The sequence below is a fragment of the Penicillium pulvis genome, assembly GCF_028828015.1.
Source record: "Penicillium pulvis strain IBT 33274 chromosome Unknown contig_5_segment0_segment0, whole genome shotgun sequence".
NCBI classification, from domain to species: Eukaryota; Fungi; Ascomycota; class Eurotiomycetes; order Eurotiales; family Aspergillaceae; genus Penicillium; species Penicillium pulvis.
In genome coordinates, this window is record NW_026643078.1 from 3,017,055 (window position 1) to 3,043,480 (window position 26,426).

The 26,426-nt window shown below is 47.6% G+C and overlaps 14 protein-coding genes across 14 annotated transcripts; 4 read left to right on the forward strand and 10 right to left on the reverse strand.

Annotated features, from left to right (window-relative positions):
- Positions 1–179: 179 nt before the first annotated feature.
- Positions 180–2,586, reverse strand: cat1 (catalase catB; the record flags this gene model as incomplete). Its single annotated transcript, XM_057067244.1, has 5 exons — positions 180–1,268; positions 1,325–1,489; positions 1,542–1,957; positions 2,006–2,231; positions 2,287–2,586. The coding sequence occupies 5 exons, from the start codon at positions 2,584–2,586 to the stop codon at positions 180–182; spliced, it is 2,196 nt and encodes a 731-aa protein (XP_056920925.1).
- A 1,257-nt stretch (positions 2,587–3,843) lies between these two features.
- Positions 3,844–4,260, reverse strand: N7503_007698 (uncharacterized protein; the record flags this gene model as incomplete). Its single annotated transcript, XM_057067245.1, is given in 3 exon segments — positions 3,844–3,989; positions 4,007–4,165; positions 4,191–4,260. 3 exon segments carry the CDS (start codon positions 4,258–4,260, stop codon positions 3,844–3,846), a joined length of 375 nt encoding a protein of 124 aa, XP_056920926.1.
- A 778-nt stretch (positions 4,261–5,038) lies between these two features.
- N7503_007699 (GNAT family N-acetyltransferase) lies at positions 5,039–5,706 on the reverse strand (the record flags this gene model as incomplete). The annotated part of the gene is made up of 2 exons (XM_057067246.1): positions 5,039–5,250; positions 5,307–5,706. The coding sequence occupies 2 exons, from the start codon at positions 5,704–5,706 to the stop codon at positions 5,039–5,041; spliced, it is 612 nt and encodes a 203-aa protein (XP_056920927.1).
- Positions 5,707–7,384: 1,678 nt separating this feature from the next.
- On the forward strand, positions 7,385–8,017 carry N7503_007700 (uncharacterized protein; the record flags this gene model as incomplete). Its single annotated transcript, XM_057067247.1, has 2 exons — positions 7,385–7,698; positions 7,732–8,017. 2 exons carry the CDS (start codon positions 7,385–7,387, stop codon positions 8,015–8,017), a joined length of 600 nt encoding a protein of 199 aa, XP_056920928.1.
- Positions 8,018–8,704: 687 nt separating this feature from the next.
- On the reverse strand, positions 8,705–9,813 carry N7503_007701 (uncharacterized protein; the record flags this gene model as incomplete). The annotated part of the gene is made up of 5 exons (XM_057067248.1): positions 8,705–8,785; positions 8,830–8,889; positions 8,941–9,171; positions 9,222–9,536; positions 9,592–9,813. Coding segments are annotated over 5 exons (909 nt in total), but the record flags the coding sequence as incomplete, so codon positions are not given.
- Positions 9,814–10,550: 737 nt separating this feature from the next.
- Positions 10,551–11,558, forward strand: N7503_007702 (putative glycosyl transferase family 8 family; the record flags this gene model as incomplete). Its single annotated transcript, XM_057067249.1, has 1 exon — positions 10,551–11,558. One exon carries the CDS (start codon positions 10,551–10,553, stop codon positions 11,556–11,558), a length of 1,008 nt encoding a protein of 335 aa, XP_056920930.1.
- Positions 11,559–11,742: 184 nt separating this feature from the next.
- N7503_007703 (uncharacterized protein) lies at positions 11,743–12,900 on the reverse strand (the record flags this gene model as incomplete). Its single annotated transcript, XM_057067250.1, has 2 exons — positions 11,743–12,391; positions 12,440–12,900. 2 exons carry the CDS (start codon positions 12,898–12,900, stop codon positions 11,743–11,745), a joined length of 1,110 nt encoding a protein of 369 aa, XP_056920931.1.
- Positions 12,901–13,764: 864 nt separating this feature from the next.
- Positions 13,765–15,698, reverse strand: N7503_007704 (calcium:cation antiporter; the record flags this gene model as incomplete). The annotated part of the gene is made up of 5 exons (XM_057067251.1): positions 13,765–13,795; positions 13,852–14,747; positions 14,793–14,988; positions 15,041–15,485; positions 15,545–15,698. The coding sequence occupies 5 exons, from the start codon at positions 15,696–15,698 to the stop codon at positions 13,765–13,767; spliced, it is 1,722 nt and encodes a 573-aa protein (XP_056920932.1).
- A 1,600-nt stretch (positions 15,699–17,298) lies between these two features.
- N7503_007705 (SDR family oxidoreductase) lies at positions 17,299–18,406 on the reverse strand (the record flags this gene model as incomplete). Its single annotated transcript, XM_057067252.1, has 2 exons — positions 17,299–18,066; positions 18,122–18,406. 2 exons carry the CDS (start codon positions 18,404–18,406, stop codon positions 17,299–17,301), a joined length of 1,053 nt encoding a protein of 350 aa, XP_056920933.1.
- A 187-nt stretch (positions 18,407–18,593) lies between these two features.
- Positions 18,594–19,139, reverse strand: N7503_007706 (cupin domain-containing protein; the record flags this gene model as incomplete). The annotated part of the gene is made up of 1 exon (XM_057067253.1): positions 18,594–19,139. The coding sequence occupies one exon, from the start codon at positions 19,137–19,139 to the stop codon at positions 18,594–18,596; it is 546 nt and encodes a 181-aa protein (XP_056920934.1).
- Positions 19,140–19,996: 857 nt separating this feature from the next.
- N7503_007707 (DUF427 domain-containing protein) lies at positions 19,997–20,472 on the forward strand (the record flags this gene model as incomplete). Its single annotated transcript, XM_057067254.1, has 4 exons — positions 19,997–20,077; positions 20,127–20,232; positions 20,288–20,368; positions 20,441–20,472. 4 exons carry the CDS (start codon positions 19,997–19,999, stop codon positions 20,470–20,472), a joined length of 300 nt encoding a protein of 99 aa, XP_056920935.1.
- Positions 20,473–20,652: 180 nt separating this feature from the next.
- N7503_007708 (cupin domain-containing protein) lies at positions 20,653–21,213 on the reverse strand (the record flags this gene model as incomplete). The annotated part of the gene is made up of 1 exon (XM_057067255.1): positions 20,653–21,213. The coding sequence occupies one exon, from the start codon at positions 21,211–21,213 to the stop codon at positions 20,653–20,655; it is 561 nt and encodes a 186-aa protein (XP_056920936.1).
- A 516-nt stretch (positions 21,214–21,729) lies between these two features.
- Positions 21,730–23,860, reverse strand: N7503_007709 (Zn(II)2Cys6 transcription factor; the record flags this gene model as incomplete). The annotated part of the gene is made up of 2 exons (XM_057067256.1): positions 21,730–22,780; positions 22,827–23,860. 2 exons carry the CDS (start codon positions 23,858–23,860, stop codon positions 21,730–21,732), a joined length of 2,085 nt encoding a protein of 694 aa, XP_056920937.1.
- Positions 23,861–24,146: 286 nt separating this feature from the next.
- On the forward strand, positions 24,147–25,624 carry N7503_007710 (putative MFS monocarboxylate transporter; the record flags this gene model as incomplete). The annotated part of the gene is made up of 5 exons (XM_057067257.1): positions 24,147–24,175; positions 24,227–24,443; positions 24,495–25,277; positions 25,327–25,424; positions 25,471–25,624. The coding sequence occupies 5 exons, from the start codon at positions 24,147–24,149 to the stop codon at positions 25,622–25,624; spliced, it is 1,281 nt and encodes a 426-aa protein (XP_056920938.1).
- Between the last annotated feature and the right edge of the window lie 802 nt (positions 25,625–26,426).

A 26,426-nucleotide genomic window follows, 5' to 3' on the forward strand; every position in this document is an offset into this window, starting at 1 on the left:
GAAGATTGGGCCATGAAAAAAGAGTAAATATTCTTTGTGATTTTATTTGAATATAACAACTTTACGTTCAATATGCTTGAGATCGATATTTTGGCAGACAAGGACATTCACGGACATATGTAAAATTGACCTGGGAAGATCAAATAATATTCAAACTAATCATAATCCACATCAACACATTAACCATCTAGAGTAAACCGATCCAAGAACTTGAAAGTTCGCAGCCCATCTTTGATTTCATCAGTAAATGCGTCACCCAGTGTCTTAGCGGCATAAACACCGTCGCGGTCGGTAGAAATCTGGGCTGTCTTCAACGCAGCAGAACCCTTTCCGAGCGCACCAACAGTCTTGCCGAACCGGAAAGCATCAAGAAGAATATCCAGCGGCCGTCCAGCCGGATACAAAGAGTTTGCTCCGTAAGTCTTGTTCTCCGAGGTCAAAGATCTCGAGCTGAACAATCCCTGCGCCCCATCCGCAATAATCACAGCATCAAAGTTCGTAGCGTCGGATGCTGAGTATGTCTGGTTTACACCATCCGCCATCCGCTCAGCGACAACAACAACATCAACGCCTGCAGAAGTGAGTTGAGACTGGAGGCTTGCGCCTTGCGCAATAGAAGAAGTGTTATCAACAGAAGCAAGGAGCCCAACTTTCAACCCCTCAAGCTTCAACAACTTCTGCCCAAACGCACCGATTCGCGCAGTAGTGTTGTGATGATAATAAGTCGGATCAGGATTCGGCGCATCAACACCAATAGCCTCGGCCACTCGCTTCGCAAGATCATTACTGATCCGATTGAGTTGTAAAACAACATTATCCCTCACAACTTGACTGACGACGTTCGCATTCTCGAAACGCATCGCATCAACGACGAACTGTTTCTCCGCGTCGATGAGCGAGTTCCAGAATAGTCTTGGCTGGGACCAGACGTCTGAGAAGGAGGAGCTAACGCTGCGGACTAGCTTCCCACTTGTTGTTCGGCCGGGGGCAGTAAAGAATCCGTTGCCGACTGTTTGATTCGCTTGTTTGGGGGAGCCGTTGTTCGGGGTGTTGGGTGTGTATGCGTCTTTGTTTAGGGGGATGTACATCTGGCCTGCACCGTCGCGGTTGTTGTTGTGAATTGGGACTCGAGGCCGGTTGATAGGGAGTTGTTCGAAGTTCGGCCCGCTGTGGCGGTTTAGTTGCGTGTCTAGGTACGAGAAGATGCGGCCTTGGAGAAGAGGGTCTTCAGTGAAGTCGACACCGCGGACGATGTGGCCGGGTTGGAACTGGAGTATCGTTAGATGTTTTGCTAAGTAAGCTAATATTGGGATTGTGAACATACCATGACTTGCTCGGTTTCGGCAAAGTAGTTTCTTGGATTGCGGTTGAGCTGCATTTTACCCAGTGGGGTAATTGGGACGTATTCCTCGGGAACAATCTTAGTAGGATCGAGAAGATCAAAGCCAAATCGAAGTTGATCGTCTTCGTCCATGATTTGCACACCAAGCTTTGTAATGTTAGAACTTGCCAAAGTAGATCTCTCAGGGGGCTTCACTCACCTCCCACTCAGGATAACGCCCAGCTTCAATCGCATCCCACAAGTCCTGACGAATGAAATCTGCATTCTTTCCGGCAGTCTGTTGCGCCTCCTCCCACACGAAGCTCGCCTTGCCCTGCAAAGTCTTCCAATGGAACTTGACCAACTTCGAAGTCCCATTGTCAGTCACAAATCGATAAGTGTGCACACCAAACCCATCAACATGACGGAATGACCTCGGAATGCCATGGCCCGCCATGGCCCACATAAGAGTATGCAAAGCACTAGGTTGTTGACTAAAGAAGTCCCACGCCGAATCATGCGCAGTGGCAGCCTGAGGAATCTCATTATCGCCGCGCGGCTTCACCGCGTGAATGAGGTCCGGGAAGAGAATTGCATCCTGGATGAAGAAGACGGGGATATTGTTTCCGACGATGTCTGCTTTTCATTAGCAGTGTTGTTAGTTATAAAAGGGACAGAACTTACCAAAATTGCCTTCATCGGTATAAAATCGTGTTGCGAAACCGTGGACATCGCGTGCTGTATCGGCACTTCCGCGACTTCCGGCCACGGTGGAGAAGCGGACGAACATGGGCGTTTCCTTGTCCTTTGCACCGAGGAATGAGGCTGCGGTTATGTTGGACCAGTCGCCGTAAGATGTGAAAACGCCGTGGGCACCGACTCCACGCGCGTGGACGGCACGTTCCGGGACCTGTTACCACGCCAGTGAGCAAATGTGTGTATTATTATCTAGTAAATTTTCATACCCGTTCATGGTCAAATCGCTGGATCTTTTGACGGAAGATGAAGTCCTCTAGAAGCGTTGGGCCGCGCTCTCCGGCACTGAGACTGTTCTGATCTTCAATTGGGCCACCGACGTCAGAAGTCATGAAGGCATCTTTATCATTGAGGTAGAATTGAGAAAGGAAGTCCTCAGTGGCAGCCGATGCATCTGCATCGTCACGACGATGAAGAGGATTAGAAGAGTCAGGTATATCGCCTGTCATATACGGACAAGCTGCATTGGCAGTGCCAATGAGGCCTGCGAGGAGCACCGCGTAATGCATGGTGATCAATGAACGTGATTGTTCAGAGTATCGAGGCTGTACACAGATTCAAACACCAGCACGGGAGAATGGCAGCCGAGGCACCTTTTGTATTCATGTCAATTTTCCAAGAAATGGGACCTTGCAGGCTTGCCAAAATACCATCCAATGACGAACTAATCATAAGAACCTTGCGAAAGAGCTAACGCACCACATGGGGAGAGGAAAGGCACGGGCTGAATAATACCCAATCTCCACTTGATTATTCTATTTCGGAGGGGCTAGACTAGCCGGATGTGATACAAAAACAAAGCCCGATGGTGTGGAGACGGCTGCATCCCTCAATCGGTTGGAATATCGTACAAGGCCCATCCGAACGGGGAACGGTGGCCGTCTAAACACTGAGAGCCTAATTGGCTCGATAGTGCGCCACACAGCCCGTTGGCCAGTAAGAATATTTGTTTTGTTTACACTTGGCATGAAATCCCTTATCCCGCGAAGCAAGGTTGTGACGAGACCACAAGCCTCTTGGCGTCCACTGGTGCTCGGAAGGAACTCAGAATTGAGAACCAAGCAGGGATACAGGTCGCAGATTGCGTGATTCCCGTCTTGGCAGCAATTGGCACACATCAAGTCCACCGAGAATTGCCAGTTTAGCGAGGCTATTGATTAAGAAGCTAAAAGGTCGAGGCTGGGATGCTTGGTAATAACAGTTGGTCTGGAGCGGGGATGACGGGTGATGTGCACGCTGCCGCTCCACTTATGGTTGGGGCTTTGTAAACATCAGACCATGGCTGGCTTGGCATCTTGGCAGAAGCTAATTAGAAGCTAGGGAGAAAGCACGGTCTTCTGCATGATGGGTGGTTTGTTTACTGCTAGGCCGGGCTAGTCGAAAGGTTAAGGGTTCGTTAGATTGCTGATCTGGAGTTGAAGAAACAAAGTATCGACAAACTGGTGTTTGAGTTTAGTTGACTGATCGATCAATTGAACGTGATTGTCCTTAATTTGGTCTAGGCCACTCACTATGGGGCAGTATTAGTGATCCTGCACTTCCTGGCCTTCGAAGCCACAGGCGGGTCTTGGTATTCTATTTCCCGGCTTTAGCTTATTTTTAATTATATCTATCGTGCCTGCGTCGGGGCCAAGACCTTCTCCGCAGTAGACAAGGGATAAAATCAATCCCGCATAGCCAATTCTGCATGATTCACTTTCCAAAAAAATATGAATAGGAACTTGCTTACGTCGCATGAATCGATAGCCATGAATCTCTCTAGATAACTAGCCTTTAAAGACAACAAAAAAAGATACTCCGATAGGGGGAATCGAACCCCCGGCTGTCGTGTGAGAGACGACGATGTTAGCCACTACACCATATCGGAAAAAGGATGGACTCGCGGGGAATCGAACCCCGGACCACTCCCATGCTAAGGGAGTATTATACCACTAAACCACAAGCCCATGAAAACTCTCCCTCGGGGAATCGAACCCCGGTCTCCCGCGCTTATCGGTGTTAATGACAAGCGGAAATCATGACCACTAGACCAAGGAAGATGTGATAGTCGAGTTTCCGCTCGACCACTTGGTGTTTTGTTGATATCCGCTACCAGATTTATGGTTACATAAACCAAAGCAAAAGAAAGAGTGGGGCACCGTCAAATAGTCGACAGCTCCAACGCTCATCATCTTTTTCGTCATCCTGACTGAGCTTATCTGGACCATGCTTCCATTCTACACACTTTTCGATGTCTTACCCTATCTCCTTGCCTCTTTGGTACTGCCGATAAAATCAGTAAGAGTCATATATTCGGTGAATTGGTGGATAAAGAATACATGCCAACTCATCTCATAGAGCTGATCATCTCCAAGTCGGACCATCAGTGGCCGATTAGCGAGATCGCTCAGTCGTTTGCCCCCGCACTTGGGGTTCATGAGTTTGAAAATGCCACATACAGCGGAATAATCTCACTCGTGATTTTAGCCTGTCTAAAGATCTCTTCACTCTATCAAGTTCACACTTAGTCACTGAATCAGCGATAGTATGTACGGATCCATGTACTTATCAGAGCCTCATAAGCGTCCGAGGCTTTCTCAGTGTCTATGCAGGTGCTTGTCCAGGTGCCTTAAATATGGGAAGTTGTCTGTCGGCAAAGTTGGCGAAGTCTGCTTATTGAAGAACACGTTGATTGTCATGCATCTTAGCGTTGTGATTGGAATGGTTTATGGACGCACTACAAACACGAACTCCTTGATAATTGCCCCTTGAAAAACATTGTTCTCCATTTGTAGTAGTTTGTTTTGTTTGTGTCTTCTTTATAAAATATTTAAAAGCGATTTTGTTCTTCATATGACTGGCCAAATCAAATCTACAACCTCTTTCCACTTCTGAAGGCTTTATCAAGTACCATCCGTTCCTCTTGGCTACTCTTGGCCAGCAACTGTTAGCACAAGATCATTCATTGGATTCACTAGACCGTCAACGCTTTCTCCTCGCCATAGGTGCAGTGGTGTCCTCCGGGGTTCCCTCATCCACAAATCCAAACTTCTGATACAGAGGCGCGCCATCCTTACTCGAATCCAAGTAAGCAGAGACTCGCTCCTTGTCAGCAAGATCACAACCCCACTTGACGATCATCGACCCAGCACCCCGTCTCCAATAATCAGGATGCGTACACAACGTGTCCAGAACTCAGTCACAGTTAGCGCTATTTTCATCTAATTACACTGAACAGGGTGATGCTTACAAATGTGCTTCTCATCCCCCATGACCTTCTTCCGGTTCTTCTCATAGCCGTCGAACACCATACTGCAAAAGTCGGAATCCATTTCATCAGTCCAGGGTAATAAAAAGCGCGGACCACGCTCATCGGGCATGGATGAATCCCATTTCCCCCATGCGGCCATGCGAGGTTTCCCCTCGTTATCATTGGAATCCAGATCGACGATCTTCAGGTATGTCTGGTATGAATGCTCGGTGATGTCGTTGATAGTACATTCTGTGAACCATTTTCGGACGCCCGGAGTATCAGGCATGGCTTTACGTACGTGTGGTCGAGTGAACGCCGCGAACCAAATGTCTATCATTGCGGGGACATCTTCCACTGTGGCCTTTTCGAGGGCGAGTTGTGACGGTGCCATTTTCATTGGGATGCTGATGCCTGTAAGATGTAATATGTTTGTGAGCTTGGTCTTCTATTTCTACTGCTCGCGCTCAGCTGCAGGTGTGTTTTTAGGCGGGGTTTTTTTCCCGCTGGATTTGTAAGAGGTAAGCTGTGATTATACATTTACCCCGCTCCCAGGCCCTTACCAAACTACGCGCAAAGCTGGAGCCTAGTGTTGATTCCGGCCGATATTCCCATATAGTATAGCGTCGTGCCTACGACCGAATCATTGTTGATGAAGATATTATGAATCGTATTTTCGAGTTGCGGTGGAGGCTTAGCAGACCAATGGCGCGTGTGGGTTGCCGCCGATGATGTGCACAGTCGCGACTAAGAAATCCTGGAATCAGACCACATGCGCCATGTATGAGAGAAGAGCCAGATCGTCTTCATGACATGGGTGCCTTGAGTATCGACAGATCTAATGCAGCTAGGACCGAACCACGCTGCAGGTCTCCACTTCTGCATTGCTCCCCTCACACGACTTAAAATACGCTGCGTGTAGTTCCGTCCAATGCCTGGCAAGGGTTGTGGAAGACGTGAAGACCAGCCAGTATTAGGCTGTATTGGTCTGTAAGCCACCTGCTGGTGGTTTTCGCGCCACCGTATCCCTAATCCGGAATGCACTCTGGGTCATGGAGACCAGCCAATATGTTACCAAACGCGATAGTAACGTGTTATGAATAGCTTCCCAAACCACCGACACGGTGAATTAGGTACCAATATTTTGTCCATACACCACCAGAGCCCTTTTTGGGCGATAAAGATGAGCAAAAACGGGGCTGTAGAATAGTAAGGTGGCTATGAAGGGGCCTATCAACGACGTCGTTTCCCATGACTTGCGAGCTTGTATGTAATGGCCTTGACAAGGGACCATAGCCTACTGTATTACGATTAATTTGAATCACCATTGTTGATTTAAAATACGCACACATGGATTATATTGGTACAGGGCATTGTCGTGCTTGAATAAGCGACCCAAAAAACCACGTAAACATTTTTTAGATCTCAGAGAATGCTCCCCCCCGCCCCTCTCTAGAATGAAGCATCTGTTAAATTTAGATTGCCCCAGACAATTGACCCTTTCATAGTCCTTTTCTATTACTTGCTCGGCAGGACGGTTGCAACATGATCACCGATAAACCAATGCTTAGGATACTCGTCACGGGAGTAAGTAACATACATGTGGAAGCCCATGAGAGAATATTCCGTTGCTCATCATTATTATTCAAACTTGGAAGGCAGCTGGCTTTTTGGGCTCAAGTTTAGTGGACTTTCTCCTTCAAAAGGGCCACATTGTCATCGGTTTGGACAACCTCACAACTGGTTCACCTGCGAATTTGCGGCACCTTGAGAATCATCCAGGCTTTACTTTCGTCAAGTAGGAACCCCTTGAAATGATCGCAGACATGATCACTGATTGAAAGTACCCCATGATTTAGTCAGGATATCTGCTCGCCACTTGACTGGCACCAAGAAATAGACCAGATTTACAACCTTGCTTGTCCAGCAAGCCCAGTCCAATATCAAAGAGCGCCAGTTTCAACTCTCAACACATGCTTTCATGGCACACAGAATCTTTTGGAGCTAGCGAAAGACCGCAATATCCGCATCCTCCATACTAGCACTTCTGGTACGGTTTCAGGCCCCGACTATGGACCATGTCTAAGCTCACCAAATATATAGAGGTGTATGGTGATCCTCTAACCCATCCTCAACCCGAGACCTACTGGGGTAATGTGAACCCATTTGGCCCTCGATCGTGTTACGACGAAGGGAAGAGAGTCGCAGAATCCCTCTGCTACGCATATCGAGTACAGTATAATCTGGATATCCGAATCGCACGTATATTCAATACTCATGGGCCCCGCATGAGCAGTCAGGATGGTCGAGTGATATCAAACTTCATCGCATCTGCATTAAGTGGCAATGCGCTCAATATCTATGGTGATGGACTGGCGACAAGGTCTTTCCAGTATGTTACAGACTGTTTAGAGGGTTTGTATAGGCTCATGAACAGTGGTTATGACGCTGGTCCAGTGAATATTGGAAATGACAAGGAGTTTACTATTCGAGAAGCGGCAGATATGGTGATAGAACTGGTGTCGGACATGACGAACAAGCCTCGAGCTACGGTCGCTTTTCTCCCCAAACCCCTGGATGACCCTTCCGTTCGAAGACCGCAGGTGTCACTTGCGAAAAGGGAGTTGGGATGGGAAGCAGTGGTTCCGCTACGCGATGGACTGCGAAAAACTATTGAATGGCATATGGACCAACAGGGATCTGCAAATTGAATTGGCCTGATCTTGAATCAATGTATCCACCGTTAGTTCTTTGCTGAATGAAATCGACGTAATCTTACTGGAACTCGACGGTACTCTTGTGGTCTTTTAGGATCCAAGTCCTCAGCGCAAATCTATTCTCAGTGGCTCCAAATTTGAAAATACTTACCCCGATTGATCTGAGGTTCCTTGTCTGCAAAAGCATGGTTACAGGGACACCCTTTCTTCTAGGGCTCACTTTTGAGTCTGAGTCTGGTCTCAAGGTGAATGTGTGACATCTCTCTTTATAATCTCAAAGCTGAAAAACCATTCAAAAATCCGCAATCAAGATCTCTCTTCAAGGATTGGGGGACTGAACTCGAGAAGCCACTAGACCTTCTTGATGATCACAAAATGTCTTGCCGGGTAAATCAATGCCGATACAAAAATAAATGAATGAGCCAGCTGAATTATAGGTGCGCAAAGAAGCGTCAGAAGCACGTGCAAGACCATAGTGGTCGCAGGTGTTGCATGGAGGTGTAGGTCTTGTAGCAAGCTCGCAACAATGAGGCCATGCATGTCAACAACGACGTTCCACAAGTTCCAAATGAAGAACCAACGTGGCACCAAGACTTTCCAGCCACTGAGCAAGAAATATGTACTCCTATCAAGGGTCCGGGTATTTAGTAGATGGCCTGCATGATCGTGTGATTTACTTACAGACTGGCAGAGGCCAGGGATCCCATCATTGAGAACATGAGCAGCAACCTCGAGCCCCAGTTCCGTATAGACATGATCCCACTATACCATCGTCGACGTTGATTTATTAAATCCTGTAGGTTGACCGGAGCTTGCTCTCGCGCAACAGCATGGATCCAACCGAATTTGAAGCCACGGCGCGCGGCCTTTGAGTGAATTAGCAAATCGCCCCAGGCTTGAACAATGGGTCAGCATACATGTAAGCCAAACCAGAAGTCTTCCGCAAGACAATCAGTGTTCCAGGTAATATCATTTTCTACCGCTCCGTTTATAAGAAGGAATGAGCCATGAATACACCCAAACAATGGGCGCCTGAACAGCCGAACAGGAAGCTGGAAGCGACCGAAGTCTTCTGCCACTCTAGAGGTCTCAGCTGTGGTTAGGAAAGCATTCTTCCAGTAGCTGTGAGCGGTAAAATGCACTGTTCCCTATAATACAATAAGTTTATTGTCGTATTATGGACCATTCAGGGCCTCACCATTCCAAAATCCTCTGCCCCTCGCTCGATAAAGTCAAGACATGCCTTCACTAGGTATTCATCGATCTGAGTTTCCTCATCAAGGTGTAGAACCCAATCCGATTCTGATAGATTCCAGTATTGTCGACACCATTCCAGTGCACGTCCCTTGTATTTGGCAAGTTTTGGTTGGAAAAATTGCGGCACTTTCAAAATGTTCACAAAACTAGGCAAAGACCTCTGGAAAGGATCAATATTGGAATCCAGAACCACATGGAAAGTGATCTTCGCCGAACTTTTGCAATTTTTCCACGGTTTGATTGAATCAATCACGGTCTAGCCACGGGATTTCAGCACCAAAATAGATCGGTTATCTCGTACGCAAGATGACCACAGAACTGACCTGTACATTTGTACCTTTCGTCACCAGGCAAATCAGCAAACGCCGGAATCCTCGCCTTTTGGTTGATTTTGCGTAAGAGAAGGGCCGAATTGGTAGGCAAAGTCCCAATAAAGTTGAGTACGGTGGACACTGTGCCAGCAGACATGGCACGTATATGAGAGCTAGTAGAGAGCATTCGGGTGTCCAGAGAGCACCTGGTTTAACTAACATATCATGTAGTCCTATCCAAATGCTAATTTTATATATAACTGCGCTGGTAAGCTACACAAAATCATGGACTCAATTAGCTCATAATGGACAACTCACTCACGAATAAATATAACACCGTCGATGGCATTATCACCCAATTATAACTCAGGACCTCGTAAAACCTTTTCGTACGCTTTTCAGAAACTTCTTGTTCACCTACGCATAACCAATTCGCACCCTCTTGGCTCGCCATCGTAAGTGTGGTCTGCGAGTTCTATTTGCAGAGTACCTCCCAAAAAGCTGTTGCTTGTGGTGAATTGAGTTATGAGTAGTAGGAGTGGAGAACTAAACAAGTCAAAATCTGACTGCCTGACTCCTTTTCTTATGTGTTTGGTCGATACCCTACCGGCTCCGACATGATAACCCTGGAAGTAATGGCGGATATATTTCAAACATAACCAATAAATGTTTGTACTGATCCTGGAACTCCGAGCAGTAATGTAACGCCAAATTGCAAGAATCAACCCTGCAGAAAAATGCACAAGCCTACTAGAAATTCAACTGAGAAGCCCAGGTTTCAAGTCCTTGTCGTATCTGTTGTTTTGTGATAAGAAAGAGAAGGTGGCCAGAGAGTGATATGATGTTTCTCCACCCAAGTCAAGTAAAAGCACCCATGCAGACTTCTAAGGTTATCAACAGATCTTGGGATAATTGCCCTCTTCCACTTTTTTTGCTCATCTCTTAGAGATCCTCTGAAAATGCAAAGCAAACTGAGCCGCGCTGCCCTCATCGCATGCCTGGCATTTGCCATGTTATGGTTTTCAAATCACTTCTTCACAGATCGAACTACAAACCGGTCGGCATCCATCAAAAAACGCCGTGTAGTTTATGCGACGTACCTAAGCGCACCCACAGAGTGGCCAAACCATACCATCTCCGATTTTTGGATTTCCGTGGATCCTTACTTTGATGCCACTCGGATCCTCACCTATCAAATCCTTCATGCCCCTGAGACACGCACAAAATTGAACATTCCATTTGTGGTATTTGTCCACGAGAACGTCGACCAAGACAAGCGGAAGCACCTGCAGATCCAGGGCGCGGAAGTAATCGAGCTAGCCGATTTCCGAGTGGACTGGATCCGCCCCAAGGATCGGCGATGGATCGACGCCCTCACTAAACTTCGAATGTGGCAGATGGATCAATACGACTTGATTGTCTTCTTAGACGCCGACTCGATATTGACAAGGTCCCTCGATGACCTCCTGAGTACAGAAGAAACCTTGCCCCGAGTTACGGTCCAGCAAAAAGCCTCGTGCAACGGTGTTGAAGTGCCACTTCCGCATACATATGTCACTGCGGGCTTGCCTCAACTCAGACACAATCATTCGGCAAACCCATCTCGTGTGCCAGAGGACTTCTGGGGATGGGATAACTTGAATACGGGCTTTTTGGTCTTACAACCTTCGCTCGAACTTTTTGAATATTTCGAGTGTTTGCTGGCTTCAAAGGATAGCTTTGATAGTAGTATCGCAGACCAAAGCGTTCTGAATTTCGCGTTCACTCAATCTGGCCCCATCCCGTGGACCATGGTGGATCTTTCGTGGAATATACAGTGGCCTTGGCCTGATGATATCAAGTCGGGGTATGCTGTCCTTCATGAGAAGTGGTGGGCGCCTGTACATTTAGAATCTAGAGACTATCTTCTCTCTTGGTACTGGCGGATGGTCGGTTTTTCTTCTGCCCCCCCCCTGTTCGAAGCGTAAAACAAAGAGAGCACCGACCGTGACGAGGCAATATGGAATATGATGTTAAATGATTGCTAGACTTGAGATGTTATTCTAAGATATAACAGTATCAAATTTCTAGCAACAGGGTATTTACAAGGTCCTCACTACCAATGGCGTATCAAATGGATACAAGAATTGAACACCAAAAAGGGAGGCGAGTCTAGTACTTAGGGAAAGTAACGAAGTCCCAGCTCTTACCTCCCTGGATAAGCTGCGCATCCACACCATCATGGCCACTGCTAACATACAGCACCTTAGTAAAGGCAACAGTGCTGTAATAAGTGAACTCAGTTCCAGCGGGTATGAAAGCAACATCACCCATGTTCAATGTAGCAAGCGGGTAGTCACCAATAGTAATAGAAAGAACACCCTCAAGCACCTCAAATGCCGCAGCGCCCGAAAGGGTATAGCTCGGCGGGCTGTTCTTTGTTTGCCGACTAAGCGAGATAGTGGACAGGGTGTAGTTCGTATCCTGGGCTTGCTTGGATGTAACAAGGGGCTGGATAACCTGGTACCCGTACTTAGAGCTGAGGTACTTAGGTCCGTATCCATTTGCAAGGAAGTACGGGTCACCTGGGGTGCCGAGCTCATTGGATCCGGTGTGCCATGTGCTGTCAGTTGGGGCAGTGCCATTTACAAGATCATAGCGAGGCTCGAAGTCGGTTTGGGCGTAGACGTCGAAAGTCTTAAGGGTGGCCATAACGCTGGCCGAGGGGGTAGAGCTCGAGGAGCTTGAGTTCGAGCTCTGGGGAACGTAGGGTGTGTCTGTTCCGGAGGTGTAGTTTGTGCCGAGGTAGTAGAAGAGATCCCTGGTAATGTTAATATGGTACAGGGAGATAGGCGCTGGAGAAGCTTACTCGAATCCACCGGGGACAATAACGCCGACCATCTCGGTGTCAGGGTCGAGGATCTGGAAGGTGTGGGTTGTGTTTCGGGGGACGGAGCCGTAGTCTCCTTGGGTTAGGAGACGGGCCTGTTGCTCATCGTCATCCTTCTGAGCCCAGAGCTGGAAGCGGCCCTTGAAGGAGAAGAAGTTCTCGTAGTGCTTCTCGTGGATGTGCGGGAGAACACCCAGAGCTGAACTAGAGGGAGAATTGGTGCTCATCAAGGTGAAGGCATAATCCGACGACGGACCAGTCACGGTGAACCGGTACAGCTGGGTGCCAATGGTGACAGCATGGGAGTTTGCGTAGTGCGGAATGACGTAGGGACGCGGAGAAGTTGGAGCATTCTCAAGATAGAGATCGTCCAAGGTGAGGGCGGACTGGGCAAGTCCAGTGCCAACAGAGGCCAACAAGAGAAGTGCTGATCCTAACATGTTTGATAGTAAATAATTTCTGGAATGAAGCGCCCTCCCGCAACCTTAATACTGTCGAGTTAGTCGGACTTCCCGGATATATCTTCAGGAGATTAAGGCCCACTATGCAGCAAAAAAAGTACCGGTATCCATCGAATTTGGTGGGGTTCTCCACGTGTATCTTGGAACATTACGATGAAGTTCTGCTGGCCCTTGGTTTCATGGCGAAATACCACCTCGGCATATCCGGATCGACATGGCTACGCCTGCCAAGGCCCCGTCTCAAGTTAGTGTGTGAGGTTATGCAGGACTCTGCACGGGACGATCGTCATAGCCTTGGAACATTTGCCGAAATCCCTTCCGGAGGATGTGGGTCGGTGACGGAGGAGATTAAGGGTGTACTCTGCGTACGCTGGATGCTAAGTGGATGCAACACGGGACGGACCTTGCTTTTGATTTCATCCAGTAGATATTACCAGGATAAGTTAAGCATATTGACAAGGGATGTTCGGCACGATATTGTACCTGCATTTAATGCAGATTCGGCGTTATTCTCGGAGTTCCGGTCTCCACTTGCCGGTCCGCGAAGAACCGGGTTCTGCTTCTGCCCAAAATCTCATTTTGTGACCATGATTGTGAAACGCTAGTCCACACTAAAAGGTTCTATTGAATTTTAGTGGGTCAATGATTAACAAAAGGACCGATTGATTGATGCGCCGATAAATATATACAATATGAAAGTGGAAGCGCTGGCATGTATATGTGCAAAGAGTGATCCGCCGGGGGACCCATCGGGTCATTCTACCCCGACTACCCGAATGCCTGTGGATTTTGGAATGATATATGCTAGAAGAAAATGCATGTATGTGAATGCAGGTTAGTGAATTAAGTAATGGGTAACAAGAAAGCGCCGACACTGTCACTGTTAGCAAGGACCCCATGTGAAGACACGAAAAAGGGAAGAAAGCATACGAAATAGCGGCAAAACAGGCACAAAGAATTGCGCCTTCTAGGTAATTAGTTTTCCCCTTAAGAACAAGGAAGCTAACAAGTAAGGCGGAGCCGACCAGCGTCACCATCCCAAAACGATCGAAGTGAAGAGTCATAGGCTTCTCCAATGCCCAAGCGACTAGAACGATGACAGGAGCAACCAGCAAGCCAATTTGAATGGCCGAGCCAAGGGCAACGCTAATCGCGAGATCGAGCTGATTCTTGTGAGCGACAATAACGGCCGTTACATTCTCGGCGACATTTCCTGCGACCGGGATAACGATCAGACCAACGAAGGATTCACCGAGGATACCCTTTTCGTTGAGCACGCCGAAACTCGATGCAAAGAACTCTGCGCAGATGGCGATGAGGATAGTCGCTGTGACTAGCACTGCTATAGATACAGCTCGGCTGGCAAATGATAGATTTTTGCAGTGGTGCAGCTGGGCCTCCTGGGCTCTGGGTGCGACACCGTCCCATTCTTGATGTGGGCGTCTGCGACCGGTGTCGAGATGATCCAATGGTAGTCCGGACTCGGGATGGATATCGTCCAATGGAGATGTAGGGCCGTCGGACTGAATTTGTTGCATTTCGGGTCTTTCGCGAGATTTGTTGATCAAGGACTCTGTCGATTCCTGGGATTCGATATCCATGAACATCTCATCGTAGGAGCGGCGGGTAGGCCGCTCGGGTTGGGCATCGGGAGTAACCACATGTAGTCCGACGGGGCGAGATCGGAAAAGATGTGCGTGGGATTTGAATTGGAAGAACAGGTATAGGAAATATATGGCCAGGAGAATAATGGATACGCCTCTGCTGAAATACAGGGCCATATGATCGGCTGATTTGATATCTTTCACGCTTCCGTAAAATGCGGTCTGAGGAGGTTAGTTAATGTTCTGATATGGGGGAGACGGACATACTGGGATCATAAGACATGATACTGTCAGGTTCAGCAATCCGACAAAGGCATGTGTCAGATCGCTATTATAAGTTTGGTCGGGAGATGCCCATCCTCCAGCGATGATTGCAGATCCCAGAACCAGGAGCAAGTTGACAAGGATCGAGCCAAGAAGCGATGCTTGTACCACTTTGATGTTGTTTTTCATAAGTGCCGTGCTAATCAAGTTAGTTCAAGCCACGCTAGTGCCGATAAGAACACCTTACACACTACAACCAATATATGTCAGTAAGAGCGTGGGAGAAGTATGGAGCAGGGGAAACGAACAAAATAATTAACTCGGCGAGATTACCGATGGTAATGTTCAAGAGAGCGCCGGCGGTCTCTCCTAATTCCTGGGAAAGTCGTTCGGTCGCAAGGGTGAGCGTTATCGACAAGGGTACGATAGCGATCAAATTCCAGATAAAGATCACTAGCGGGGGAATATCGGATACGGAGAAGAAGATGGCTACAAGAGTGAACGGAACCGAGAGCATGTTCTTCGACAGAAGAATGTCTCTGGCTCGTTTTTTGAATGCCGCGATGGGTTTGTCGCAATAGTCGCATTCTACTCCTCTTGGTAGGGAAATACTGGTCGAACTTCGGGGACGGGGTGTAAAGAAGGATTTCACTTGGCGAGAGATGTTATCTGAAGCATTTGCAACGGCAATTTGTTCTGTATTTTGATAATTTAAGATGTTAGAATCGCCCGGCGGAGAAGAAACGAATACGCACGATTGATCCCCCATTGCCGCGCACGAGATCTATTTCCAGAACCGACACTTGAGCCATCATCAATCAAATGTGAGTCGTCTCCACAGGTCGAATTGTCACGGAACGGACTGATCGGGTTAATGTCGTCCTCTGCTTGCAGGCCATCTCTGACCATATTTGAAGATATTCGTGGTTTGGTTCCGGTTGACGCGTGTAACCGGGAAAAGGGGGGGATCCAAGAAATTAAATATAGCAATTATCCGCTAAGATAATCCCACGCGCGCCAAGCGTCGGCCTGCGGGAATTGTTTCGCAAGATGGCCAATCAGGGATGTGGATGGTGGGCAGTTTAAGTGGATCGGGGTGCCAATAACGCCAAGCCTATGAATAGGGGGTGCATTCCACCTCGTACAGCGTATTCCATGGGGAGTGACAGGGCAGCTAGAACTTCGTATACAATGCTTGACTGGGCCATTAATTCACTCATCCCACGTCAACTGCTTGTTACCGCGTGGCTTTGACAGCAATCCAAGCTTCAAGATGACGGATAATTTTCCGACAGGCTCGTGTGGATCATGTTCCAAGGCTGTCTCGTACATATTGGCGGAACAAATCACTCATATTTGCGACGACTTTGAAGCCGTAGTACCATGGTTTGCTTCGTAGACATTGTTTTCTATGCGCTGCTGTAGAAAAATGTCTGGGTTCAAATTGGCAGCTATCAGAATCAGCTACTTGTTGAGCTTGATATTGAAGACACAGTATCAAGTTGCAGATCTGACCCCTAAACCAAACCTTATTTTTTATACCATCGTCTTGGCCACATCTGTACGAGCTGGCGGCTCTTGCCAATCACACTATGTAGATCACTGCCGTATATCTGCAGGGTAGGGGGGCACATATATCAATGTTGAGCTTAGCGACCTCGGGAGTTGTCTATATAGTAAAGTAAAGAAAACCAGATTTCAAGTTGCAGCAAAGAACATCCGAGCTGGATTTAATCCACACGGTCGCTCCGGCGGCAAATTTGGCTGATATTGATGGACTGCCCAACACAAAAGAAACGGATGCTGGTCATTTGTTGTAGAGAAGGGTGGTAGTCTGATAGGGGAATAAATTGAATGCTACTGCAGCGCAGCTTGGAGCAGCGCATGGATCAAGTCGTGTGCCGCCTTTTCTCGTAAGAGCTCCATGCGTTGTCATCAGCTACACCACATTGCAAGATTGTCATTTCCTAGGTAATTGGTCAGTCTGAAAAATTGATATTTACAGATTGGCTTATAGAGTGAAATCTGTTTGTCCTACAACGGCCGAAAAAAGCAACTGAGATAAGGCTAACGTTTCACACATCCATAGAAGCATGACCAACCTTCATTGAGCCACTTCACCCCACTTCAACCTTCCATGAATAACACAAAGCATATCGAACTGTTTTCTGGTGGCGGCACAATAATTTCTAGCTGCACGTCATAATGGGAAGGTAGAATCCTTGAGGGTTTTGAAGCGGGCCTTTAATGCCCTAATTGAGATTGCGGGGCAACCCCATGTCCTCTGATGCGAATGGACATTCAAGACTGGCTCTGGTTGCCATTAATACGAATTGGTTTATTAGATTGATGGCGTGATCAGGCTGCCTAGAGCCCGATTTCCCTCATGAGATTGTCAAATGGGGTTTTCATCCATATGCCTCCCATTCGTTATCCTATTATGCACAGCTCAATATGGGCGAAATGGCATAGATAAGACGCAATAATCCAATTCTATTTTCAATAAGACTCAAAGGATGGTCTCCTTAACCTGCTTCACCAAATCAACAACACTCTCCTTAAAGCTTCTATACTCAACACCCAACTCTCTAGCCACCGTCTCGCCATCAACCCCATAAGAAGCAACAGGCTTAACTCCAGCCGTATATCCATCCGTAACAACGCCCTCGGCCCACTCAAACTCCTCCTTGATGATATCAGCGGCATAATCATAGGAGAAAGGCTCAGAAGAAGCCGGGATAAATCGCTTTCCACCAGCCTCCGGCGTGATCAGAGCTTGAACATGGGCCTCGGCCAGATCCCGCGCGTCGATCCAGGCCGTAACGCGGGCTTTAGGTAACGGATCAGTACCGGCGGCTACACTCCATATATCCGAGTTCGATTCGTTCAGTGACTCAACATTAGGCACTGGGTGAACAACTGGGCCGAAGACCATTGGTGGGCAGAGAGCGACTAGGTCGAATTGAGGCTTCTCGTTCTTGATGAAATCCCATGCTGCTAGCTCGGCGAATTTCTTCGATCCGCGGTATGCGATTACGGATGTTGAGCTCGGGTCGACAGCTTTTTCATAGGTTAAGGGGTTCCAGTCTGCTCCTGTATATGTGAATTCGCGCGGAGGGGTTCGGTCTACATCCACAACTGAGGCGAAGGAGGATGTCAGGACGATGCGTTGGATTTTACTTCCTGGCTTGGCGGAGGCAGATAAGATGGACTTGACGCCGTTGATAGCGGGGAGAATGAGTTCTTGCTCGTTGTTTGTGGTGTCTAAGAAAAATGGCTGCGGTATGTTAATGAGTGCTGCTTTGTATATTTATTGTGATGGGAGTATGTACGCTGGCAACGTGGATAACGCCATCAATACCATCCATTGCCGAATCGAAGACTCCAGTCTTGGTAAAATCTTCAATGACCACGAAATCTAGCTTTGAGGCATATTGTGGTCGGGCGGCCTTCATTTGCTCGCCTTTTTGGGCCGATCGGGTGGCGCCTCGAACGCGGTATCCCCGCGCGAGAAGGTTGTCGACCACATGTGCGCCGATGAACCCGGTGGATCCGGTGACGAGGATGTATCGATCCTCAGGGGACTCGGTAGAAGAAAAAGCCGGGTTTTGCGACATGGTAATTGAAAAGGTGAAAAAAGAATATGGAATCAAATTGAAAGCCCGGGTGGGGGACATGGGGTATATCTAGTGTACTCGGATGAAGTCCGACCATCGGCCAGATCCCCACGTTGCACGTTAGCGTGGGGGACAATACCATGCTAGACTATACATTTCAACTATGACAAAATCCGATCGAACATAATCAATCCTCTTCGGGATCAAAGATAGGTCCCGCAGCGGTCTTCTCCAGTCTCTCGCCATTTTCCGTCACAATTTCCTGGCTAGGTACAACAACACCAAAGATCCTAGCAACATCCGTTCCCCGATTGACCCACTCATGGTTCGTTCCCCTGCAAACAATAACGTCATGAGGCTTGAGGATTTTCTCCGCGCCACCATCGGTGATGAAGCCGACAGTGCCAGTAAGAATGACAAAATAGTCCAAGCTCAATGTACGATGCATCCATCCCTTCTCGGCAGGGTACAAGTCCAAAATGCGACAGGAAGGCCCTTTCGTGTCAGCCAGTGGGACCAGCGTCTTATGGGGATCAGCTAGCGGGAGCATGTTGTCGACTGGGAACCCGCGCGATCGGTGGATCTGAATTACACCGAAGCCTGCATCTGGGGCTGGAATTTTGAATTCGGGTGCCGTGGTCGGGTCGTACGGGGTCAGAGTCTCGTCGGAAGAGAAGTAGGCTTTGCCTTTGGAATCATGGGAGGTGATCACGCGGCGGATTGGGATATCCATTTTGTTGATGAGTATTCTGGAGTGTAGAATGCAGAGTTCTTGGAGAAATAAAGTGAGTCGATGGTTCAAAAGCTAAAGGAAAGTTCGGAGGACGAGCCTTATATAAAGTAGATTTTGTACCATTAGCGCGATAGCACTGAGAATGATTGAAATTCCTCATTCAATTATTGATTAGACGATTTCTAAGCTTGCAACCCAGCATCCCAATCACAATGGCAGGATGGAACACTCGACACGCTATTCTTCAAGATGATAACTATTTGTGGAGCATAACAAGGCTGCGCTTACTCAGTGGATGGCGGAGCGTCGGCCGACATCCCGACAGATGACAAACATGCTTAAACAATGATGTCTTGAAAGATAACGCTTACGCCCCAACTTTAGAAGAAAATGAATGATAATAGAGGACCTGAGCCTCTATGGAATTATGGAAATTTCTATTTTGTCCTACCATGAAAAGTTCAACATTTCGAAGAAAAACAAAAACAATGGCAATTTGGTATTTTCATAATCAATAGTAGAACCACAACCACTCAAGCCTAATGAAATGATAATTAGTAATTGGAATATATTGCTGACTTCACATGGCCCCCGCACTCGAGCTCCCGTGACTTCCCAAGGACTCCATATATAAGGTCACTTCTCGTCATTATCACTTAGAATCCAAACAGTTGAACAGGCATCTCCGAATCATTACCTAGTAATTCTGAACATAAGTCTCGGTAAATATCTCTGACCTTGTCTCGCTTATTCTCTTCCACCATCAAGCCTCTCATAGCTGGTTCCATTTTACTTCTTATCTGTACTCCTTTGCCTTGCTTGCTTAGTTATTGACCGCGAATTCACAGAGTCCCAAGATGCCGACCGCTACTGCCAAGCTGGGCGACCTTATTATAGCCCAAACTGATACATGGGAGACCGTGGAGGGAAATGTATACGTAAGTTGACGGAACCGAATCACTGGACCATTACTAATCCTACCTGAAGTTTCCTCCATCGTCCATCAAAGAGCAGGACGCCCTTGTGAAATCGTATACGAAGTCGTTTTGTCCTTGGAAAGGCGACGCTGAGTACTACACGATCAAACATGGTGGTTTGTGTCAATTTATTGGAAAGTCATAGGCAGCTGTCAGCTAACGACCAATCAGATACCGTCGTTCCGGATGCAGCGTGGTACTATGCTACACCATATGAAAAAGCAACGAACATTAAGGATCACATAGCTTTTTGTGAGTAACATCCGAGTCGCTAGGCTCCTGGCGCCAAATTGAGTATAACTGATCAATCTTTATCCCTGACAGACAAATCTAAGGTTGCAGTGACGGTCGAATGAGAAGGCAACGTGGATGTTCGTATCGGAGGAGATTGTGGTCACTGTGATTCATTGATAATTCAGGAGATGATCATTACTGAAAATAGCTCGCAATATGATGACAAATATAATCATTAATAGATATCCCTCTTTCCGCGATTACCCGGACATGGGCGCAGTACTACAGAGAAGTAGATGTACCTACTCATCTCCCTCCTCATAACCCTCACCATAAATCTCCTTTTCCAATTCCCGGCCCCTATAACTCAACTTCTGTATCGGTAAAAAAACAAACAGCAGCCGGCACCATTCCTTTCCACTCCGATTTCGAAATGCATGCGCAGTCCCACGCTGTATACACACATCTCCCCGATGCAAATGACGACTCGCCCCAGAATCAAGCACAAGATCGACATCGCCCTCCAACACGACTCCATAGTCCAAACTGACAGTTCGATGCATCGGCGTTTTCTTCCCAGGCTTCAGATCTACCATTCGGAACACCGATCCTGTGTCCGTTGTTAAGCCGGGAGGTAGGTGGAGGTATTCGTCGTACATGGCGATATCGGCTTCATCTTCTAGTGAGGTGGGGACCGTCTCTGTCGCGTAGAGGAGAGCAATTTCGCCGTCGCCTCCTGCTGGTTGGGAGGGCATGTAATCGGGGATCTGTGCGTGCGATAGGAATACTGCCTCGCCTTCTGTGCTGTGGGTTGTTATGTAACGATGGATATCGGGGAGGTCATTGTCTTTATGTGGGTGCATCTTGAAACTCTGAACAACATAGGTGGAGTTTCGGAATTATTGGTATAGTCAATGTTAGGCATGGTTGACAATAACAGAGTTGTTTGGACATGCGGGAATAAATGCCGAGCGGCATCATGATAGCATCATAAGAGATTGGGTCTGACTCCAGAATCAGACTATCCATCATATATTAGCATATATTAGCAAAGGCCTCTTAATTTTGAGAGTCACCACGCCAGTTTTTCGCTAGTGAGTATGTTGCGTATTGTTGCGTATTGAAAATCAGACTGTGAAAACATATTTTCATGATCATATAGAATGGGCCATTGTTGATGTTCCCATGTGTCACCCTGAGTTTGCTGCAATATTGATGGAATGAATGCAGGTCCTCAGTATCAGAAAGCCGAGAAATAATGGTTCCATATGAGCAGTTGACTATCGAAGGATGCTTGATTCGTGGAAAAGAAACGCCACGGCGTCTGATGAGTACACTTTTAGTTTGCTCTTTTGAGTAATGTGTGTCATCAAAGTCGCTCAATGTGGAACGCCGGTATGTGTCAAATCATTGAGCAAATCCATCCATGCTGGGGTATCTAGCCCGACATGGGCACTGTCGTCGAGCATTTCGCTCCAAATGTCTTCAAGCGGCACCAAATTAAGATCAGCAGTTCCGGGATCAAGTGTGTTCTCAAGGAGATGCGAAGGGGTTCGAGCAGAGGGCGCGATTGGAACCATTCTGCTCTCCTCCATTTCCTCTTCGAGGGGCCGTTGGGTCATGGCCAGTTGCTCTGGATTTGTCCCCGATATAGGCCTCTTCTGCTGCTTCCAGTGTTTGCGCAATGTACTCATCATCGCATTGATTCCTTCCCGTGCGATACAAGATACCTGCTGTGCTCGGCTGAGCATGCGACAGGCATCGAGGACCTCCTGCTTTTGCTTCTCGGCAAGAATATCATCCCAGTTGAAACACACATTGATGAGCAAAGTTACAGCTGCCATGAACACGTGATGCATGATAGCCCAGAAAAAGGAGCCATTGGGTGCGACAACAGGATGTTCCTCGTCCATTATACGCTTTAATTCTAGCACCTTTCTGGCTGACTGGAGCGATACCACATGAGAGTAGGAATATCGTGGATCCTTAGCTCCGCGCACAAAATATCGACGATGCAATCTTAGAAATCGTGCGTGATACCCTTGCTGAACGAATGTCCTTTGCCAGCAAAATACCGGTCGCTCATGATAGAGATCTGCAAATTCACGTCGTGAAGATTGGCCATATCGAAAGAAAGGAGGCAGTCTCGCATATCCATCATGGAGTTTGCGCTCTAGATCAAGAATTCTTTCGTAAGGCACGTCCTCGCCCTTGAAGTGTTCCGGAGCAGTCTCGTCGACGATTTCTCGACATATTTCAGCTAGCCGCAGACGGGCGAGAGTATATGACATGCACGTGGGTGTAGAAAGTGAGACAGGTATACCACTTTCTATATCCTCATCGTCGATGTTTAAAGGTACTCGTACATTCATATGTTTAGGATTGATAGAGTATGTGAACTCCTGTGGGCCGCTGAGAAAGCCAAGAAACCTGCAAGGGATTAATAAATGACATGTATATGTATCAAGAAACGTACCAGTCATAGGTCGCAAGATCCCACCACAGTCTACGTTTCAATTCCACATCCCCTTCGTCGAATCCATTCACTCGACGATCCTCCTCGGAGCTGGGAGAGTCCAAGATATGAAGTCCAAGGCTTTTTGCTTGATTGATCATTGTACCCTGAACAAAGAAGGAAGCAATAGATGGATGTAGGAGGTGACCCGATAGATGGTGCCCAATGATAAGTGATGCCTGTAGTCCTGCGACGGTCGGATAGGACATAAAGTTGCTCTGAACTAGCGACGCCCCCGCTAGGAATGCTGCTTCCCTACTTCGACGTTCAGCACACTCCGGCGAGCCCGTGCTAAGAACCTCGAAGAAAATGGCCGTAGCAGATATGCTGAATAGAAGTGCGAGGACACTAAGGTCAAGCGGCACATCATGTGTAACATTCTCATACATCGTGTGAATATCCCGCTTGGTGCGCTCGGGAATGACGAGGTGATACTGATAGTCGAGGTGATTGCAGTAGTAATTGAAAAGACCCATTACTTCTGTTTCAGCGGGTAGAAAAGAGGTAAGGGGGACTGTTGCGGGATTCTGATGGGATGCCATGCAACTATCATGAAGAAATGTAAATATTCTCGATTCCTGATGCGACTGAGAATCGATATGTGGCTGTGAAAATTGTGCTCGGAGCGAAGCTGGTATGGCACTTGGGACCCGATGGCCCATGACGATAGTTTCCAGTCGGTCTGCTGTGACATACGGATCATCTCTACGGGTTTGAGGCTCCGGTTGGTATGCTGGTGACTGAGATTGGCGCGGCTCAACCCTGTCGATCGATGGCACCCTCTCCGTCAAGCTTCCTGGCTTGATACACGGACTCCCCAGGGGGCCGTGGTTACCATATTTGCAATCTAATCTTCGAGATGTACAGCTACTGCATGGATGGCTCCGGTCGCATTTGAGCTTTTTCTTTCGGCAGGAGTCGCAAGATACCGGATCTTGTCGGGGTTGTCTTTTCGAGGGAGTATTAGGTGCACCGGTGGCTTTTCTTTTCATCATGATGGCCTGTAGGACAACAATAAAGAATTCACGGAATACATCAGCCGGAGGGCGTAGTTGTGAGTTGGAATGAGGACGCGAAGAGTGTCGGAGTGTCCGCGGAGGGTCCGGGCTCGGGCCTTGGCACTCGCCAACTCTATTCTGTATGTCCACCGGAGGCTCCGCGGTTCAGAGCTTTCCAACCCCTACTTCTGCTTAGGTCGATACTATCCCTTTAAAAGTCCGTCATACCTACGGGAAGCATGAATAATTTCCAAATATTCTCAACTCAACCAAGCTCAGAACAATGTCTTCGGATTCTGAGAACGAATATACGTAAGTATCTTGCTCAATACAAAACATATCCATCACAACTAACATCAACAGAACTCGAGCATGGCTCGTAATCTTCGGCGCATTTACATGTCTTTTTTGCACTGTTGGATTTTTGAACTCGTTCGGTGTATTTGAAGACTACTATGCGACAGCTCAACTAGCCCATGAATCGCAATCAACGATTGGATGGCTGGGAGCCATGGCCATTTTCTTCCTCTTCTCGATTTCCACCATCGCCGGTGCGATGCTCGACATTTTCGGACCCAAGGTAGGATGCATGCCCACTTAATAACATGGATCCAAGAACTGACGATTCCAGCTCATGATATGGACAGGATCGGTCGGCACGGTTTTCGCCATCATGATGACCTCGCTCTGCAAGGAGTTCTACCAGTTTCTGCTCGCACAAGGCATTCTCCTGGGTATTTCCATGGCCTTGGCTACATGGCCAGCACTTGCGCTAGTCGGACAGTATATCAAGAAGAAGCGTGCTGCTGCGATGGGGATCGTTCTTGCCGGGTCCTCGCTTGGTGGAATTATCTGGCCCGTGGCGATCGATCAGTTGCTCAAACGGCCAGATATCGGGTTTCCTTGGACAATGCGTATCGTTGGTTTCATTATGATTCCATTGTTTGCCTTTTCATGCGTTGTCTGCAAATCACCGCCAAAGGCCCATATTCCCATGGATGTTGATCCGGAGAACGACATCACAGGCAACGATACGAGTGGTGAATCTGCCCCAGAAAAGAAAGTTGATCATAAGCAAGAGGCAATTACACTTTTCCGACAGCCATCCATGCAGCTCTTATGTCTCGCCATGTTCATCACATACTTTGGCATGTTCGCTCCTTTCTTCTATACGACATCATATGCAGTTGCGAAGGGGTTCTCGACAACGCTAGCATTCTACACCGTGTCCATCGTCAACGGAGCCTCCTTTTTCGGTCGCATTATTCCGGGTATACTGGCTGATAGATTTGGGCGATTCAACTGCTGCATTGTCTCTACCTTGTCGGCAGGGATAATTGCGTTCTGTTGGACTAGTGTGGACTCCGTACCTGGCCTGGTGATTTGGTGTGCTGCTTACGGCTTCGCATCAGGGGTAAGTATTCAAACCCAGTTAATTTGTTCAATTACTGATTTTATCCAAGGGCATTCTTTCTCTTCAGCAGGCTTGTGCTGCCCAGGTAGCTACACCTTCTACATTTGGTCTCGCCATCGGTGGTGTCGCTGGGTCTACTGCCTTTTCGTGAGTCTATCGCTTTGAATTCTGAACACCACTAACATGTTGATAGTGCGATGGCCAATGTTCCGATCAGTGGTGCTCTGGTCGAAAGGTACGGCTATCTTTCACTGTCTATATTTTCAGGCGTGGCATTGCTCCTAGGCGGCATGCTGCTTATCATTGCTCGCTTGGTGCAAAACAAAAAGCTCTCCGCAATCATCTAGAATGGGCATATTGCTTTTCCATGCAGGATTCTGATTAATGAAAATCACATTGACGGTATTGAGAACGGAATGTTTAATAATTCCATTAATATCTGGACTATATACCGAGGTCCTACTCGGCTTCAACCAAGCGTTATATTGCATGTTGACTTGAATCAAGTGAGGTGATCATGTTCTTTAATACTTCATATCTCAATTTGTCTGGATTGAATTTGCTGCGCTACTTTGAGTGGGGTTATTGGGGACGCTACAACTAATTTAATGGTCATCAATCAAAAGGCTCTAGGGTATTACCGAAGAATTCAGTTAAGGTCTGCCAACATGACAGGCATGAAGATAATGAAGGAAGACAGCTGGGAAAACAATCTATAGACCTGCTAAAATTATGAAGGTACCATCTCCAAGCTGCGTAGGATAATTTCGTGATCCTTTCTTCCCCTTTTCACATCTTTTGTTCCTTGACTCTCGTTTTTTCCTCTTTCATTCTCCTTTACCTTTCCTTCACTCCATCAGTTCTTTGTAACGCTATTGGCCTCTTCTCCTCAGTCAGTGCCCCCACAACCCTTTCGTAATCGATGATATGTGCTCTCTTCTATTTATCTGGCCTATGACTCCTTTCTCTCCCCTCTGTGTGCACATCTTCATTGCGCCCTGATGACGATTTGACTACGCGTTGCAGGCATCTCATTATTCTCCAGGCTCCACCTACCACCGAAGACGAGGCCAATTTCTGCTCTCAAGTCCACATCACGCCATTAAAGAGCGTCGAAAGCTATTTAGTTCGTTCTCCATTACCTCCGCC